At 44.7% G+C, this 14,069-nt stretch overlaps 1 protein-coding gene across 1 annotated transcript in view; it reads left to right on the top strand.

Moving 5' to 3' along the window:
* The first annotated feature begins 4,547 nt into the window (after positions 1 to 4,547).
* COLEC12 (collectin subfamily member 12) overlaps positions 4,548 to 14,069 on the top strand; it is a 189,305-nt gene continuing 179,783 nt past the window's right edge. Inside the window, exon 1 of the mRNA XM_045886962.2 lies at positions 4,548 to 4,752. Coding sequence (XP_045742918.1) covers positions 4,746 to 4,752 — 7 coding nt within the window. The 5' untranslated portion in view covers positions 4,548 to 4,745. The remainder of the gene's footprint in view (positions 4,753 to 14,069) is intronic.

The following is a 14,069-nucleotide window of genomic DNA, read 5'->3' as shown; positions in this document are numbered from 1 at the left end:
CACTTGTCTGGAGGGAAAGAACAATTTTCATGCTCATTTGAAGCTCAGTTAATGTTCAGCGTCCAGCTTTCCATGCTACCTTCTTTGCTTCTCTGGCCTTTTATCTGTGTCTTTCATGACATTGGCCATCTCCCACTTTCTGTCTTTACTGTGGCTCCTTTCTGGAATGCCTTGTCTCACCTACCAGCTTCCTGGATGGGGGACTGTCTGGCCCTAATTTGCATTGGGTGTAGCACAGTGCCAGTCATTAGTAATCACGTAAGTCTTCCTTCCTGGATAAAGGGGCTCATTTCTAAATGGAGAGTTGTTTTTAAAGCGGACACAAAGAAGTGTATTGATACAACGGAGAAAGGAGGGTGTTTTTAGAGGTGGAATGCTAGGCTCAAAGCTTCATAAGTGGAATAAGCACTTGATGTTTGGGGAGACACCAAATAGCTTGGCTAAAATGGAACAAAAGGGGCTGCATAATGAGAGAAGAGAAATGAGTGGGCAAATGGGAGGGGTGGTAGTGCTGACAGTTCTGGAGGGTACTGGCTGTCCACCAGAGAAGAAACAGAGATGGTCAGAGATCAAGGTATTGGAGTGATGCCAGCACAAATTGACTGCCACTCCTTCCCCTCCAATGTTCTGTCCTGCCTTGGTCTCCCTACCCTCTCAGCTTCTCCCTTACTCAAGGAGCCCATTGGGCTCAGCCTGGGTTCTCCATTCTCATATCATGGCCTGAAAACTCTCTAAAGGGACTAAGCTGGGGAAACTGTAGAGTTTCCCAGCTCTCTTCTGTCCTTCTTGCCTCTCTGGCTGCTGTGTGTTGGAGCCTGGAGCGGAGAAGAAGCAACAGGGGGCATGGGGAGGCCACCTGGAGGGTTCTTGCTGAATTCTAGATTGGTATAGTGGTCTTTACCTGGGAGATGGGAAGAAGTGGAGACGTGTGAGATATGTTCTGAAGGTGGAAGCAGAGCTTGGTGAGAAGGGCTAAGGGAAAGAGAGAAGGCAAGCGTGATAGGGCTTTGTCATTGGTAAAAAGTAGATACTTAGCACAAGGTTGGACTGAGGATTAAATGATACGATGCCTGGGGCACCTGGGTGGCTCAGTCATTAAGCGTCTGCCTTCAGCTCAGGTCATGGTCTCAGGGTCCTGGGATCGAGCCCCACATCGGGCTCCCTGCTCCACGGGAAGCCTGCTTCTCCCTCTCCCACTCCCCCTGCTTGTATTCCCTCTCTTGCTGTCTCTGTCAAATAAATAAATAAAAATCTTTAAAAATTAAAAAAAATATATGATGCCTTCTCCAGGTTTATAATGTAAATGCAGGGCACAGTTGCTGCTGCTGGAGGTGGGGAGGCCTGAGCATGACCTGGGGGCCCTGTAGCCCATCAAAGCATCTTCACTGGTATGATTCAGTCCTTTCCAACCACACCATTTTCCCTCCTCTCCTGTACCCTTCCCTTCTCCTCTCGAGCCCCAGTTCAATCCTGAACTTCTCTCACAGACCTTGACCAGAGAAATCTTGGTCAGCTCATGATCTGCATGTGTCCACAACCTTCATCTTGTGAACCCTCCAGAGTGGCATTCAGAGGAGGTGGCAAGCAGGGGACCTATGTGTTGTACCCAAGGGGCTCCATCCACTCTGTGCTGAAGGAGGCGATCATCCAGGAGCCCTCCTTAAAACTGTCCTCTAAAGAATTGCCAAGCCTGCTTTTTCATCACAGGTCTGCAAATCTGGTTCATTATGACAAACATCATAGGTTTTGGGTTTTGTGGGATTTTCTTTTTGACCTCATAATTTTTTGTTAGAAATTTTTCTAACAAAATAGAAAAAGAGAAAATGTGTGGTAAAATACACATAAAACTTACCATCCTAACCATTTTTAGCTGTGCAGTTCAGTGGCATTAAGTGCATTCACATTATCACCCAACAATTACCACCACCCATCTCTAGAACTCTTCACCTTCCAAACCTAAAACTCTATAACAATTAAACACTAACTCCCCATTCTCTCTTCCTCCCAACCCCTGCCAACCACCATTCTATTTCCTGTCTTTATGAATTTGACTACTCTAGGCAACTCATAAAAGTGGAATCATACAGTATTTGTCTTTTTGTGGTGGCTTTTTTCACTTAGCATAATGCCCTCAGGTTCATTCATGCTGTAGCATGTGGCAGAATTTCCTTCCTTTTTTAGGGCTGAATAATACTCCATTGTTAGTATATACCACATTTTGTTTATCCATTCATCCATTAAGGGGGATGGCTTCTACCTTTTGGCCAACGTGAATAATGCTGCTGTGAACATGGGTGTACAAATATCTATTTTTCCCTGCTTCTGGTTCTCTTGGGCATATATCCAGAAGTAGTATTGTTAGATCATATGATAATTCTATGTTTCATTTTTTTGAGAAAGCACCATGTTGTTTTCCATAGTGGTTGCATCATTTTACATTCCTACCATCAACGCACAAGGTTCTGATTTCTTCACATCCTTGCCAACACTTGTTGTTTTCTGTTTTTTAAAAAACATTTTTATTTTATTTTATTTTATTTTTTAAAGATTTTATTTATTTATTTGAGACAGAGAGAATGAGAGACAGAGAGCATGAGAGGGAGGAGGGTCAGAGGGAGAAGCAGACTCCCTGCTGAGCAGGGAGCCTGATGTGGGACTCGATCCAGGGACTCCAGGATCATGACCTGAGCCGAAGGCAGTCGCTTAACCAACTGAGCCACCCAGGCGCCCACATTTTTATTTTTTATAATAGTCTTCCTAATAGGTATGAAGTAGAATCTCATTGTAGTTTTGATTTGCATTTCCCTAGTGATTAAAGATGTTGAACATCTTTCCATATGCTTATTGGCCATTTGTAAATCTTCAGAGAATGTCTATTTGACTCCTTTGCCCATTTTTGAACTGGGTTGTTTTTTGTTGTTGAGTTGTAGGCATTCTTTATATATTCTGGATATTAATCCCTTACAAGATATATGATTTACAAATATTTTCTCTCATTCTGTGGGTCATCTTTTCACACTGTTGATAATGTCCTTTGATGCACAAGTTTTAAATTTTAATGAAATCCAATTTATCTGTATTTTCTTTTACTGTGTTTTTGGTGTCATAGCTATAATTTATGTTTTTAAAATGATTTTTTAACGCAAATATTGGAGCCCAAATTCTCTCCATTCTTCAGTTGGAGAAATTACTACGCAAAGAAACTGATGGATTTACTCTACCCCAGCATCGGTCAGTAAATTCTGGGCTGAGAATCCATAATCTGGGCTCCCTTTAGCAACCCTCACCTGTCCTGCAAGACAAGGCAGTTACCTTAGTGAAAGCTGGAGCAAGTCCCCAAGGACCCTGTAGTTTAAGCAACCCCTAAAGTGAAATAAAAAGTGCTGTTTTTTGTATTTTCTTTGCTAGTCACGTACAAGTTTCTCCCTGATGTTCAAAAGAAGAAAGCTTCTGGAATGGAGAGTCTAAAATATTTTAGAATGTATTCCTTTCTGGGCATCACCTTTTTCTAGAGCAGAATTCCGTTTCTAATGAATCAGTGGGTTGTTTACACCATGCTACCAAATCCTCAAGACAGGAAATCTGAAAAGCTGCAACCACCGCCCAGGCAGAATTGTATTGCTTTTGGTGCTAGTAAGCACGTGGTAATTTTTCATTTCATCGTTGTGGAAGAAGTCGCTCTGCACCTCCCTCTCCACAGCTCCTCACTACTTAGTTTATGTTTTAAAGCAATAAAGCAACAAATGGGTCTGATTAGGAGTTTCTAAAAGGGGGGGGAACCCCACACTGGGACAACATGATGGGCCACAATGAAAGGAACTTCCTAAGAAGCCACTCAATAGTCCAGCCTCCTTCAACATGATCAATTTCAGATCAATTTTAGGGATGGTGGGTAGAAGGGTGACTTCTTCCAACCAAGGGGATTGGAGTGGAGTTTTTGATCTCTTTTTTGGAGGTCCAAGAGTTGTAATCCTGCTCTGAGTTCTGTAGGGAGAGCATCTCATGGTAATTTCGGATTTAGCAACAGCTCTACCCGGGTGACAGTGAGCGCGCTCGCCCGCCCGTGCCCCGTTTTTCTCCGGGCGCACCTGGAAACTTTGAATCCCGAGGACATTTCTCTGTTTGGTTTAATCTTCTAATCCTCCATGCCCCCAGAGACGTCTGGGGAAGGGACAAGCTTACTCCGCCACCCCCGTGACACTGTTGCTCCCCAACTCTCTCACCCCACGCTCTAGATAGTTTGGGGTCTAGAAACAAGCCCAGCAACAGCACCTTTCGCGCACACCAAGGGTGAACATTTGACCGCCCGGGAGGCGCTTTCTTCCGACTTCGTTCCGCCGCGGGTCCGACGAGGCAAAGGGAGCCCCCGGGCGAGGCACCGCGTGGAGGAGAGGCTGGGCGAGAGAGCGACTGGGCAGGGGCGAGCGCGGGCCCGAGGGCGGGGCGGGCGCGGGAGGGCGCGAGGGGGCGTGGGCGCGGCGGCCCGCGCGCCCCGGCGGGCCAGGGGGAGGGGCGCTGGCGGGAGCGGCGCCTCCCGCCCGGGGTGAGCAGCGCGCGCGGCGGCCCCGCGGCACAGAGCGCCGAGCGGGGAGCGCGGGCCGGCGGCGGAGGCGAAGGGGGAGGGCTGGAGCGCGGACGGCCGACGCGCGGCGCGGCTGCCATGGGCGCGCAGTGACCGGCTGTTCAGCGCGAACTTCCTCGGCGGCGCGGAGCTCCCTGACTGGCGGTGCGTCTCCTCGGTCACCATGAAAGGTAGGGCGGCGGCGGGCTGCGCGGGGCTCCGGGCCGGCAGGGCGGGTTTGGGGCGCGCGGGAGGGGGCGGAAGTGCAAGCCAGCGCGAACTTTCTCCGCGCGGAGGGCCAGGGCAGACGCGGCGCGGGGCTCGTGCGTGCACGCGTGGGGCGCTCCTCGGTCGCGGAGTTGGGCACGGCAGGAGACCTAGATGTTCGGGGTTTTGGAGCGTGCGAGTAATCCCCTCCCCATCGTGTCGCTGCAAAATAGTTTGGAGCCCTAAGTCGTTGTTTACGGATTCCAGTTCTCAACTTTTTAATTGAAAAAACATGCCGAGGAGAGTAGAGGCATCCTCATTCCCCCCAGTCGATTTTCCGCTCTGCGGCGCTCCACACTCGGTTCGGGGTCCTCTCCTCCCGGCTGGTGCCGTTTCCCCATCCGAGAAGTCGATGTGCTGCCGGCCGGGTGTTTCCTCTGGGACTCGGGGATGTTCTTGGTGCGTCCTCCCCACATCTGGCAATGATTAGGTGCCCGCGGAGTTCAGCTGGCTCGGAAAGTGCGTTTGGCATCTTTCTCCATCAGACCCACCGATTGGAACACAACTGCTCTCCGTTCCGCGTCCCTTCCACGTGCCCGCCTGTGGAGTTGGTGTGCCCACGTGTGTTCAGAGGTGACACAAATCGTCCCGTTGGTCGTCTCCGGGGCGGTGTCCTCTGCAGGCCGGTTTAGGGAAGTGTCAGATTCCTTTAAACGGAATCACAAGGAGAAGGGCTTTGCGGGGCAGCCTTCGCTTTATGAGAAACATAGAGATTGGCCAGCAGAATTCTGATTTACGTGTGAGATAAATAATTACAACAGAGGCATCGAAGGGAATCGTTTGGGGATGGGCTGGTTTGGTCTTTACACAAGACTCGGGCCTGAGTGAGGGGGCTGGGTGCGAAATGTCGTCCGACCACGGTGACCGCATTTCCAGCCGCCAGAGACCGTGCCCTGCTGTCCGAGGGAGGTGCCCGGGGAGCCCCACACGCTTGGAAAGTAACTTTCGCCTCTAGGTTTCCCTGAAAGGAAGTCCTCGCTAAACTCTCCCGAGCGATAATGTCCTACCAATTAGCTACCCTTCCAAGGTGTCGGTTTCTTCTCATCAGGAGACCCTAGGAGGGGCAGGGACTGAAAATGAGCCTACCCACAAGAGAAACAAAAGATAGGATACACTTTTCTGGCCAGGGAGTTATGAAACGCAGTGGTGTGTGTTCCTTCTTTTTCCACTCAGTTTCTCTTCTCTCATTTACATTTTGGGAAACACTCACTTTCTTCGGCCAGCACTGATTAAAGGATCCTCTTGGCAAGGAAAGAGTTCACAGGCTATGCGTTACTTTGGGGCTCAGTTACCATCATTTTAGCCAGAAGTTAATCTTCTCACAGCTGGTCCTGAGGCCAGTAGTTTTTGAACTGTTGGAAAAGATAAGCTGACTGCTCACTCCATCAGCTCCCGTGTGGGTTCCTGAGCCCTGAAAATCTTGTTATGCTTTTTGACTGGGTAAATGGCCATTATTGCAGTTTGGGTATTTTTCAGTGTTATTCAAATCTGCTACGGAAGACAAGCCGGAAAGTCCTAAACGTGTCTTTGTGAGATTTACTCTGCATTCTGGACCAGCTTGCAGACCCCCTGGAGAAGGCTCATTACTTACCCTCTGCGATTCAGGCACTGCCTAAAGGCCCCACATACCTTCTGTCCCAGTGGGGGAGGGGTGATAAGGGACTGGTGAATCCCAGGGTAGACTACTCACTTTGAAGTCCTCTTTTAAAAGGAAATATTCTGTAAGAAGTTTGCTTACCAACTATTGCCGTATAATTTACATTCATTTGTCCGTTTAGTGAAATGGGGAAGGAAGGGGACAGTCATAATTTTATAGTATCTACTAAGTGCCAACCACTGTGCTATACTCTCTCCAAAGCACTGTCAGTTAATCCTTTCAACGACACTATGAGGGAGGTATTTTAACCTCTACATTATAGATGTGGAAGCTGAGTCTAGAACAAATAGGAACTGGCAACCAGGAGTGTGGTAGGCACTGAAGACAAGCTTTGCCAGTTTCCCTGTGTTGCTTGGAAAGAGCTAGGACACCAGGTATGGTAACTTCTGGTGTAGACCAGAAGAAAAGTAAATCTCAGACAACTAAGTAGCCAAGTAACCCGCAGTTGGTGCGGCAGCCAGGAAGGGGGTGGATCCAAGAAATTGGACACAAGCCTTCTGAAGCCAAGCACGGAGTGTATTTCTAGCCCCAGAGGAAAGCCGCCTTTACCAAGTGGAATTATCTTGACAATTTGCCATTAGGTAAGCAACCCAAAGTTTTCCTTGGGTTTGTGATTATGTTCCATAGTTATGAACTCATTATGCTTAAGAAAGCCAGCGTTTCATTAGAATTTAATTTCCCTAAATGATAGAGGCCAGAGGCAAGCCTTGCAAATGCTTAAAGTATTAACTTAAAACATTTTATTTATTTATTTACTTACTTTTAATTTTTTTTAGATTTTATTTATTTATTTGACAGAGACACAGCGAGAGAGGGAACACAAGCAGGGGGAGTGGGAGAGGGAGAAGCAGGCTTCCCGCCGAGCAGGGAGCCCGATGCGGGGCTCGATCCCAGGACCCTGGGATCATGACCTGAGCCGAAGGCAGACGCTTAAAGACTGAGCCACCCAGGCGCCCCAAAACATTTTTTTTAGACAAATAGAAAATTAGTGGACATCTTAGAAATTACAGAAGTTTTTTTTTTTGCCAAAGCAAAAATTTAGCTTCTTCACGAGTCAGACACCTTTATGAGGTTCCTATTTGACTTTCTAATTCTGATGTTTCAACCTGGAACATGGCCTGTGTAATAAACCTGGCTTTGGGAGGTAATTCCGTATCTGCCATGAGCCACAGCGCCACCTATCCGTTGCATTCAGCAAATATTTGTCTCTGTTTATTTCCTCCATCTCTGGAATCACAAGTACCAAAATAATGACATCATTATATATTTTCCAGCAGAAAATTACTTGCCTCATTGCTGCAATACTTGTAGTCTTCCAAACTGATTAAAACACGAAGTTGGTTTTAATTTCCGATTTCATTTTCAATTAGCTGTACTGCACCATAGGTCTCACGGTTTTGGATATTCACATTCTTTTTGAAGGAATCTGACTCCTTCAGAGTGAGGTGTGTCATTATTAAATCACATTTCTAGTTCTGAACGTTGGGAATATTGGTGAGTTTTAAAGCAGCAGTTGTGGCCTAAGAGATGGCCAAAAACAGCCACCAGCGCACAGGACCACAGAGGTCCAGACCACTGTTCTCATTTAACACAGGGAGGAAGTTGGTGCCATCAAAACATAGTATTCAGTTGCTTATTTTTGTGTGCTTGTATATAAACATTTCTGAAATACCGTTGGCAATAATACTTTAAAAATGCTCTGGTAAGCAGTCTACTGCTGGTTGTTTTTCTGGACTCATGGACTCCTTGCTTTACCACTGTCTCTAAGATTTCTTGTCCTTTTCTTTTAGATTTTTTTTTTTTTTTGACAGAGAGAGACACAGAGAGAGAGGGAACACAAGCAGGGGGAGTGGGAGAGGGAGGCGCCCCTAAGATTTCTTGTCCTTAACTGGGATTCGTAAACAAGTGTGTAAGGGCTGACTGCATTGAAAGCAACATGTTTGGGCGCCTGGGTGGCTCAGTTGGTTAAGCGACTGCCTTCGGCTCAGGTCATGATCCTGGAGTCCCGGGATCGAGTCCCACATCGGGCTCCCTGTTCAGCAGGGAGTCTGCTTCTCCCTCTGACCCTCCTCCCTCTCATGCTCTCTGTCTCTCATTCTCTCTCTTGCAAATAAATAAAATCTTAAAAAAAAAAAAAAAAAGAAAGCAACATGTTTTATGAAAGGAACTGGAAACAAACTGAGGCCTTTTTTCCTTCACTGATTGGAATTGGGGCTGCCCTTCCTTTGGAAGGTAAATTTGCAATCTCATTATACTTTTGACTTTTCATTAGTTTGGGGATGCTTAACATTCTTAAATCAAGGTTTAATTATTGCTAAGTATAGATCTTTCCTGTGGTGTCCTCCACAATTTCCCAAGATTGTGCCCCCCCCCCCGCCTTAACCATGCAGCTCATGCACTGATAATGGTGTGACTGGAAGAAGCTGGCAGATGGTAGTTGTCAAGCTATAGCAAAACCAGGTGCCTAACTTTCTGAATTAACACTTATTTTCATTAAAATAGTGTTTTAAAAGCAGTTGATACAGCTGCCAAAGCAAGTTAAATGGCCCTCGAAGTACAAGTTTTCAGATGGGAAGAATAGATATTTAAATTTTGTGATAGAAGAAAAGCATATTTCACCTGGGTTGAACACAGCATGTGAGTAAACTCTCAGGGGCAAATCTGACACACGTCTCCCCATGGTGGGAAGGAGGGGTGGGGTCCTGGGAGAGGAAGCCCAGAGCAGTGGCAGAGCGCAGCCTTCCTGTTGGCAGTGTGTGTCTGTAGTGCTTTGGAACTTCAGTGGGTGAATCAGAATGGGAAGAATCGGGCAGACGGGTGGGGGGACAGCATTCTAGGTCTGGGAGGTAATCGTCTGTGAAGAGAGTCTACCCCCACCACGGGGTCAGCTCTACCAGGCTGGTTCTGCTCTCTCCATCTTCTGCCATTCTGAAGGCACGGGCTCACTCTCTCTCAGCTTCCAGAGTTCCTGTCTATGGCCTGGAGGCAGGGAACAGGGTCGTGTGTTGGAAGATAAATGCCAGGGACAAGGTTGATCTGAACCATGGTTTATGCTCACAGACAACTTAGGTGTGACTGATGACCACTTAGTGTGCCCACTTATTATTTTTCTCTCTAATAATAGCTAACATTTATTGTACACCTGCCAAGCCAAGTGTTATTTTCTCCATTTTGCAGATGGGAAAACTTAGGCTCAAAGAGATGTAATTACCTGTAAGGGCATCCAGCTAGTCAGTAACAAAACTGGTATTCAAATTCAGGCAGTCTGACTCAAGAACCCACATATTACACCTCTAGCTTAGACTCCTTTCTAGCCAAACCCTAATATTCCACTCAGTCAGCACATCTTTGTTAGGTACCTCCTGTATGCTGCATTCCACTAGGTACTAAGTGAGCAACATAGAGAAGGTCCTGTCATCTGGACTCAGACCTATAATCACCTGGCATCGAAGGTCTGAAGCGCATCAATTTGATGTGCTCTTCAGCCAGCCACTGGAGGATCCTCTCTAGACAGAAGCTCTTGCAAAGATAAAGCAGATGCCAGGGTCGTTGCGGTGCGTAGAGCTTATCTTTAGGAGGTTTTGCTTATGACTGATTGAATGAATGTGAATGGCCCACTGAAGCCGGCAACTCTGAAAGCAGCCTCTACACCACAGTCTTGCTGACAGGTTTGCCAGGAGACAATGGAACATTGTCAGAAGTGCCATTTTCGAGAATAGACTGTAACCACCAGTAGGTGATCAGTTTAAAAAAAAAATTTTAAAAATTAAAACAGTGGTAGTAGAGACAGTAATAAACATTTTGAGCAAGGGATAGGGAAGAATAGACATTCTTCATAGAAAGTATTTCATTCTTTAGTGCTGACAACACAGTTTCTAACCACACCAACAAAGCTTGAGGGAGGTAACTTTCAATCAAGCAGTGATTTGATTTCTGTTTAAGTGGATGATATTTGAAGAGCCCAAACCAATATAGTACCTTGAAAGGGTCTTGCTGATTGCTTACGGGACCTTTGTAATTATATGGCAGCGAAAGCCAATGTAAACAGAAATTAGTAGTCCCAAGTTAAGATGCCAAAGAGCTACCCCTGAATTTATCATGCATATTCAGTCAGTGCTCTTTAGAATATAAAGGGAATGTGTTTTTCCACATGGGAGAAATTTTTTAAATTAAGTAAATTTATTGGACTTGGATATATTAAATATGGATCCTTTATGCTTCCTGAATGGTTTGGGATTACAAATCAGTGTCACACAAGGTCATAGTCACTAGCTTGAGAAATTGGACATTTGACATTCTGCCTAACTTGTACTTGGCTTTTGTGGAAGTAGTTGCACTGCTTTGGGCCTTAGTCACTTCCTTATGACATAGAAATGCTAGGAAACTAGCTGATATTTATATAACAACTTATTATTCACAGGCAAAATAGTCCACCCTTATAACTGGTAATACATACTTTAAAATATAACATTTCATAAAATGTAATCATACATAGTGATCCCAGGAGTTGAACCTGAGAACTTTATTTTTTTTAGTTTTTATTTTTTAAAGATTTTTTAGTTTTTATTTATTTGACAGAGACACAGCGAGAGAGGGAACACAAGCAGGGGGAGTGGGAGAGGGAGAAGCAGGCTTCCTGGGGAGCAGGGAGCCTGATGTGGGGAGAAGCAGACTCCCTGACGTGGGGCTCCATCCCAAGATCCCGGGATCATGACCTGAGCCGAAGGCAGACGCTTAATGACTGAGCCACCCAGGTGCCCCAAGACATTTTAGTTTTTGTAATACTGTGTAATTGTAACCTGCTGCTTCCTCCAGGCAGTAATATAATTGCCAATTATGAACCATTTAAGTTGATCAAGTGATACAGTTTATACCATGAAGAATAGAGTTCAGTTTTGAAAGGAAAGTAATTTTCAAATTATGAATGTGTTAAAACTGACCTCAGGGATAGGAGGGAGCTGTGCTGTCTATAACAACAGTGTTCATGTTGGTCCACCTCCAGCTGCTCGCTCTTGTGTTCTTGTCATCATCAAAACGTAGTAAAACAAAACAAAACAAAACAATAAACCAGCCCTACTGAAAATGCAGGGACCGTGTTTATAGTGAGTTTGTAATTCTAATGAAATCATACAATTTTCTCATTTATGATAGTGGTAGAAAATTGATTTAATATTTGTAAATACATTTGATTTGCCTTTGAGCACTAATTTTCCTGGAGCACCGTTGTTCAAGTGCCTATTGATAATGACATAATATTTTCAAGATTTGTAACTCAAATCCAGTGTCCAGTTTTATCCAGTACAAATATGACATAAAAGAATCAAAACATAAAACAAATTTGTCTCTAAGGAACTATTAGGAGAGAGGTATGTATACATATTTTTTTAAAACTATATGAGATCATGTCTATTTCACTGCTAGTATTGATTTCCCATTAAGCTGTCATATTTGTATCTTATTATTTCTTTGGGCTACCAAATCCTAACTAGCTTTTACTTATTCTTTATTTAATATAGTGTTTAAATATATTCAAATATTCTTTATATTAAATATATTCAAATATTCATTTAGTATATTATTGAGACATATTCAAATATTTAGTACATATAGAGCCTGTCCTCAAGGAGCTTGCAGTCTGGTGGGCAGTGTAAGGCTTATGCATAAACGACTGTAATCTAAGGTAATATGTGAAAAGTGCCCTATTTGAGGTTCAGATAAATGTTGCCAGAGGACATGGGAGGAGAGGGCGACCTGCCTGAAGTCAGGGGTATTTTCCTTTGGAGGGACGATGCAACCTGATTCATTATCTTGAATTAGAGTTCATATTTCAGATTGCATTATTCTAATTGTAATTGAAGAGGCAAATGATGCATCTGGGCACCCCACAACCTTAAAGTATGACATTTCAGTGTGGGAGGTGAGAGAAAATCGAAGTTTTCTCAAACTTTCTCTCCTAAGCTCAATATTGGTCTCTCATTTGTAATTAATTATATTACTTTGGCATAATTGTTTGGATAACCTAAAGTTATGTGATTTCAAAACAAAACAGATGTATCATTATTTATTTGGTCGGGGGGAGGTTTAGCAAAGACCAGTTATTTTTTGCATGCCTCCAGAGAAATGGACAGTATTAGTTTTTCTTGACAAATGACCCATGTATTTGAGGCCCTTCCAGAGCCCTTATAAAATTTGAGGCAATGATTCCTCTTCCTCTGGACTTTCTTATTATTAACCTGACCAATGTTATTGGATGAGGGGGTACCCCATAAAAGAAAGGGAAGCATGTCCTCCCCTCTGTAGTTACCCATGAGTGGTAGATGTGAGGATCAAGGTTTTGAGTGTCATATTTGTTTCTTACTTTTTAAGTTGTCAAAGTTGACTCTTGGGGGAAATCTGGTTTAGGCCCCCACTACAAAAAAAAAAATCACTTCAATTTTGTTGGACTATAAAGGAAGGAAAAAGGTATTGCATCTCCCTTTACTCTAAAAGCAAGTATCTGCTGTTTTTACAAGCATCAGATTTGTAAGTTGTACCAGAAATTGGGGTCAGTTTGTGTCTGTAATATTGACTAAAAAAACAAAACAAAACAAAAAAAGCACAACTTACACCATTGAACCAAAAAGTGATCCCATTGTTGCAAAAGGTAAAATTTGAAAAGCACCTGAGTAATCGAAGTAAATCTTCTGTAATATTTAGAATAATCTAGAAGTCTTTAAATTGTACACATTCCTTGATCCATTTGGGGTGGGGTAGGGGGGAGGCCTGGAAGGCAGATCTAATTACCCCATCAAAATTATCCTGAAACTCAGTATTTTGCTACACTGCACTGAGCTCATTCACTTGCACAGTACTTAACAACTGCGGCCCAGAAATGCCAATAGGGCAAAGCAAACTATACAAGGGGCCACATAAGGTTTTATATTTATAAAGCTGTGAAGCCAGGGCAGATATACCAGTTCTGCTCTTAGGGTTAAATCAAGATTAAAGAGTGTCTGTCTTCGATTTTTAAAGCTCAAATTCATTAAGATACATCTTTTTCAATATCAAATAGATACTTCAGTGCCAGTTAGCTACAGCCCACATTGAACCCACCCCACATGTTACCCTTGCTAATCAGACTTCCTTGCTGTCAACCTCCCCCATATGCTCAATTCACACTGGAGCTTCGTGTCTTTTGAAACTCAATCATTGGGGCACGTGGGTGGCTCAGTCAGTTGGGCATCCGATTCTTGATTTCGGCTGGGGTCACAGTCTCAGGGTTGTGGGATCGAGCCCCAAAGTTGAACCGGTGTTCAAACTCAGGTCTTAACAATTCCAAAGCCCAAGTTTTACCAGTACATCAGTCTAGCTTTAGGAGAAAAGTCCTCCAGAGCAGTACAGCAGTGTCCCAGGGCAGGTCCAAAATACTTAGCAACCCAAGTGATGCTCTGAGGAGGCCACAGTTCCACAGACAGCTAACTCCATGAAAGCTCCTCCATGCAGCACTGGCCAGTGGAGGGTGACGGTAGACTTGGGGTATTTGGCCCCAGGAGTGCAGGGGCACTTTCTCCTCTCCTCACCACCCGGTCCTGCTACAATAGCCAT

Source organism: Mirounga angustirostris, unplaced genomic scaffold (assembly GCF_029215605.1).
Source record: "Mirounga angustirostris isolate CCGP_5_RB_7025 unplaced genomic scaffold, mMirAng1.0.hap1 SCAF_14, whole genome shotgun sequence".
Lineage (NCBI taxonomy): Eukaryota > Metazoa > Chordata > Mammalia > Carnivora > Phocidae > Mirounga > Mirounga angustirostris.
This window is presented reverse-complemented; position numbering and strand designations above follow the sequence as displayed.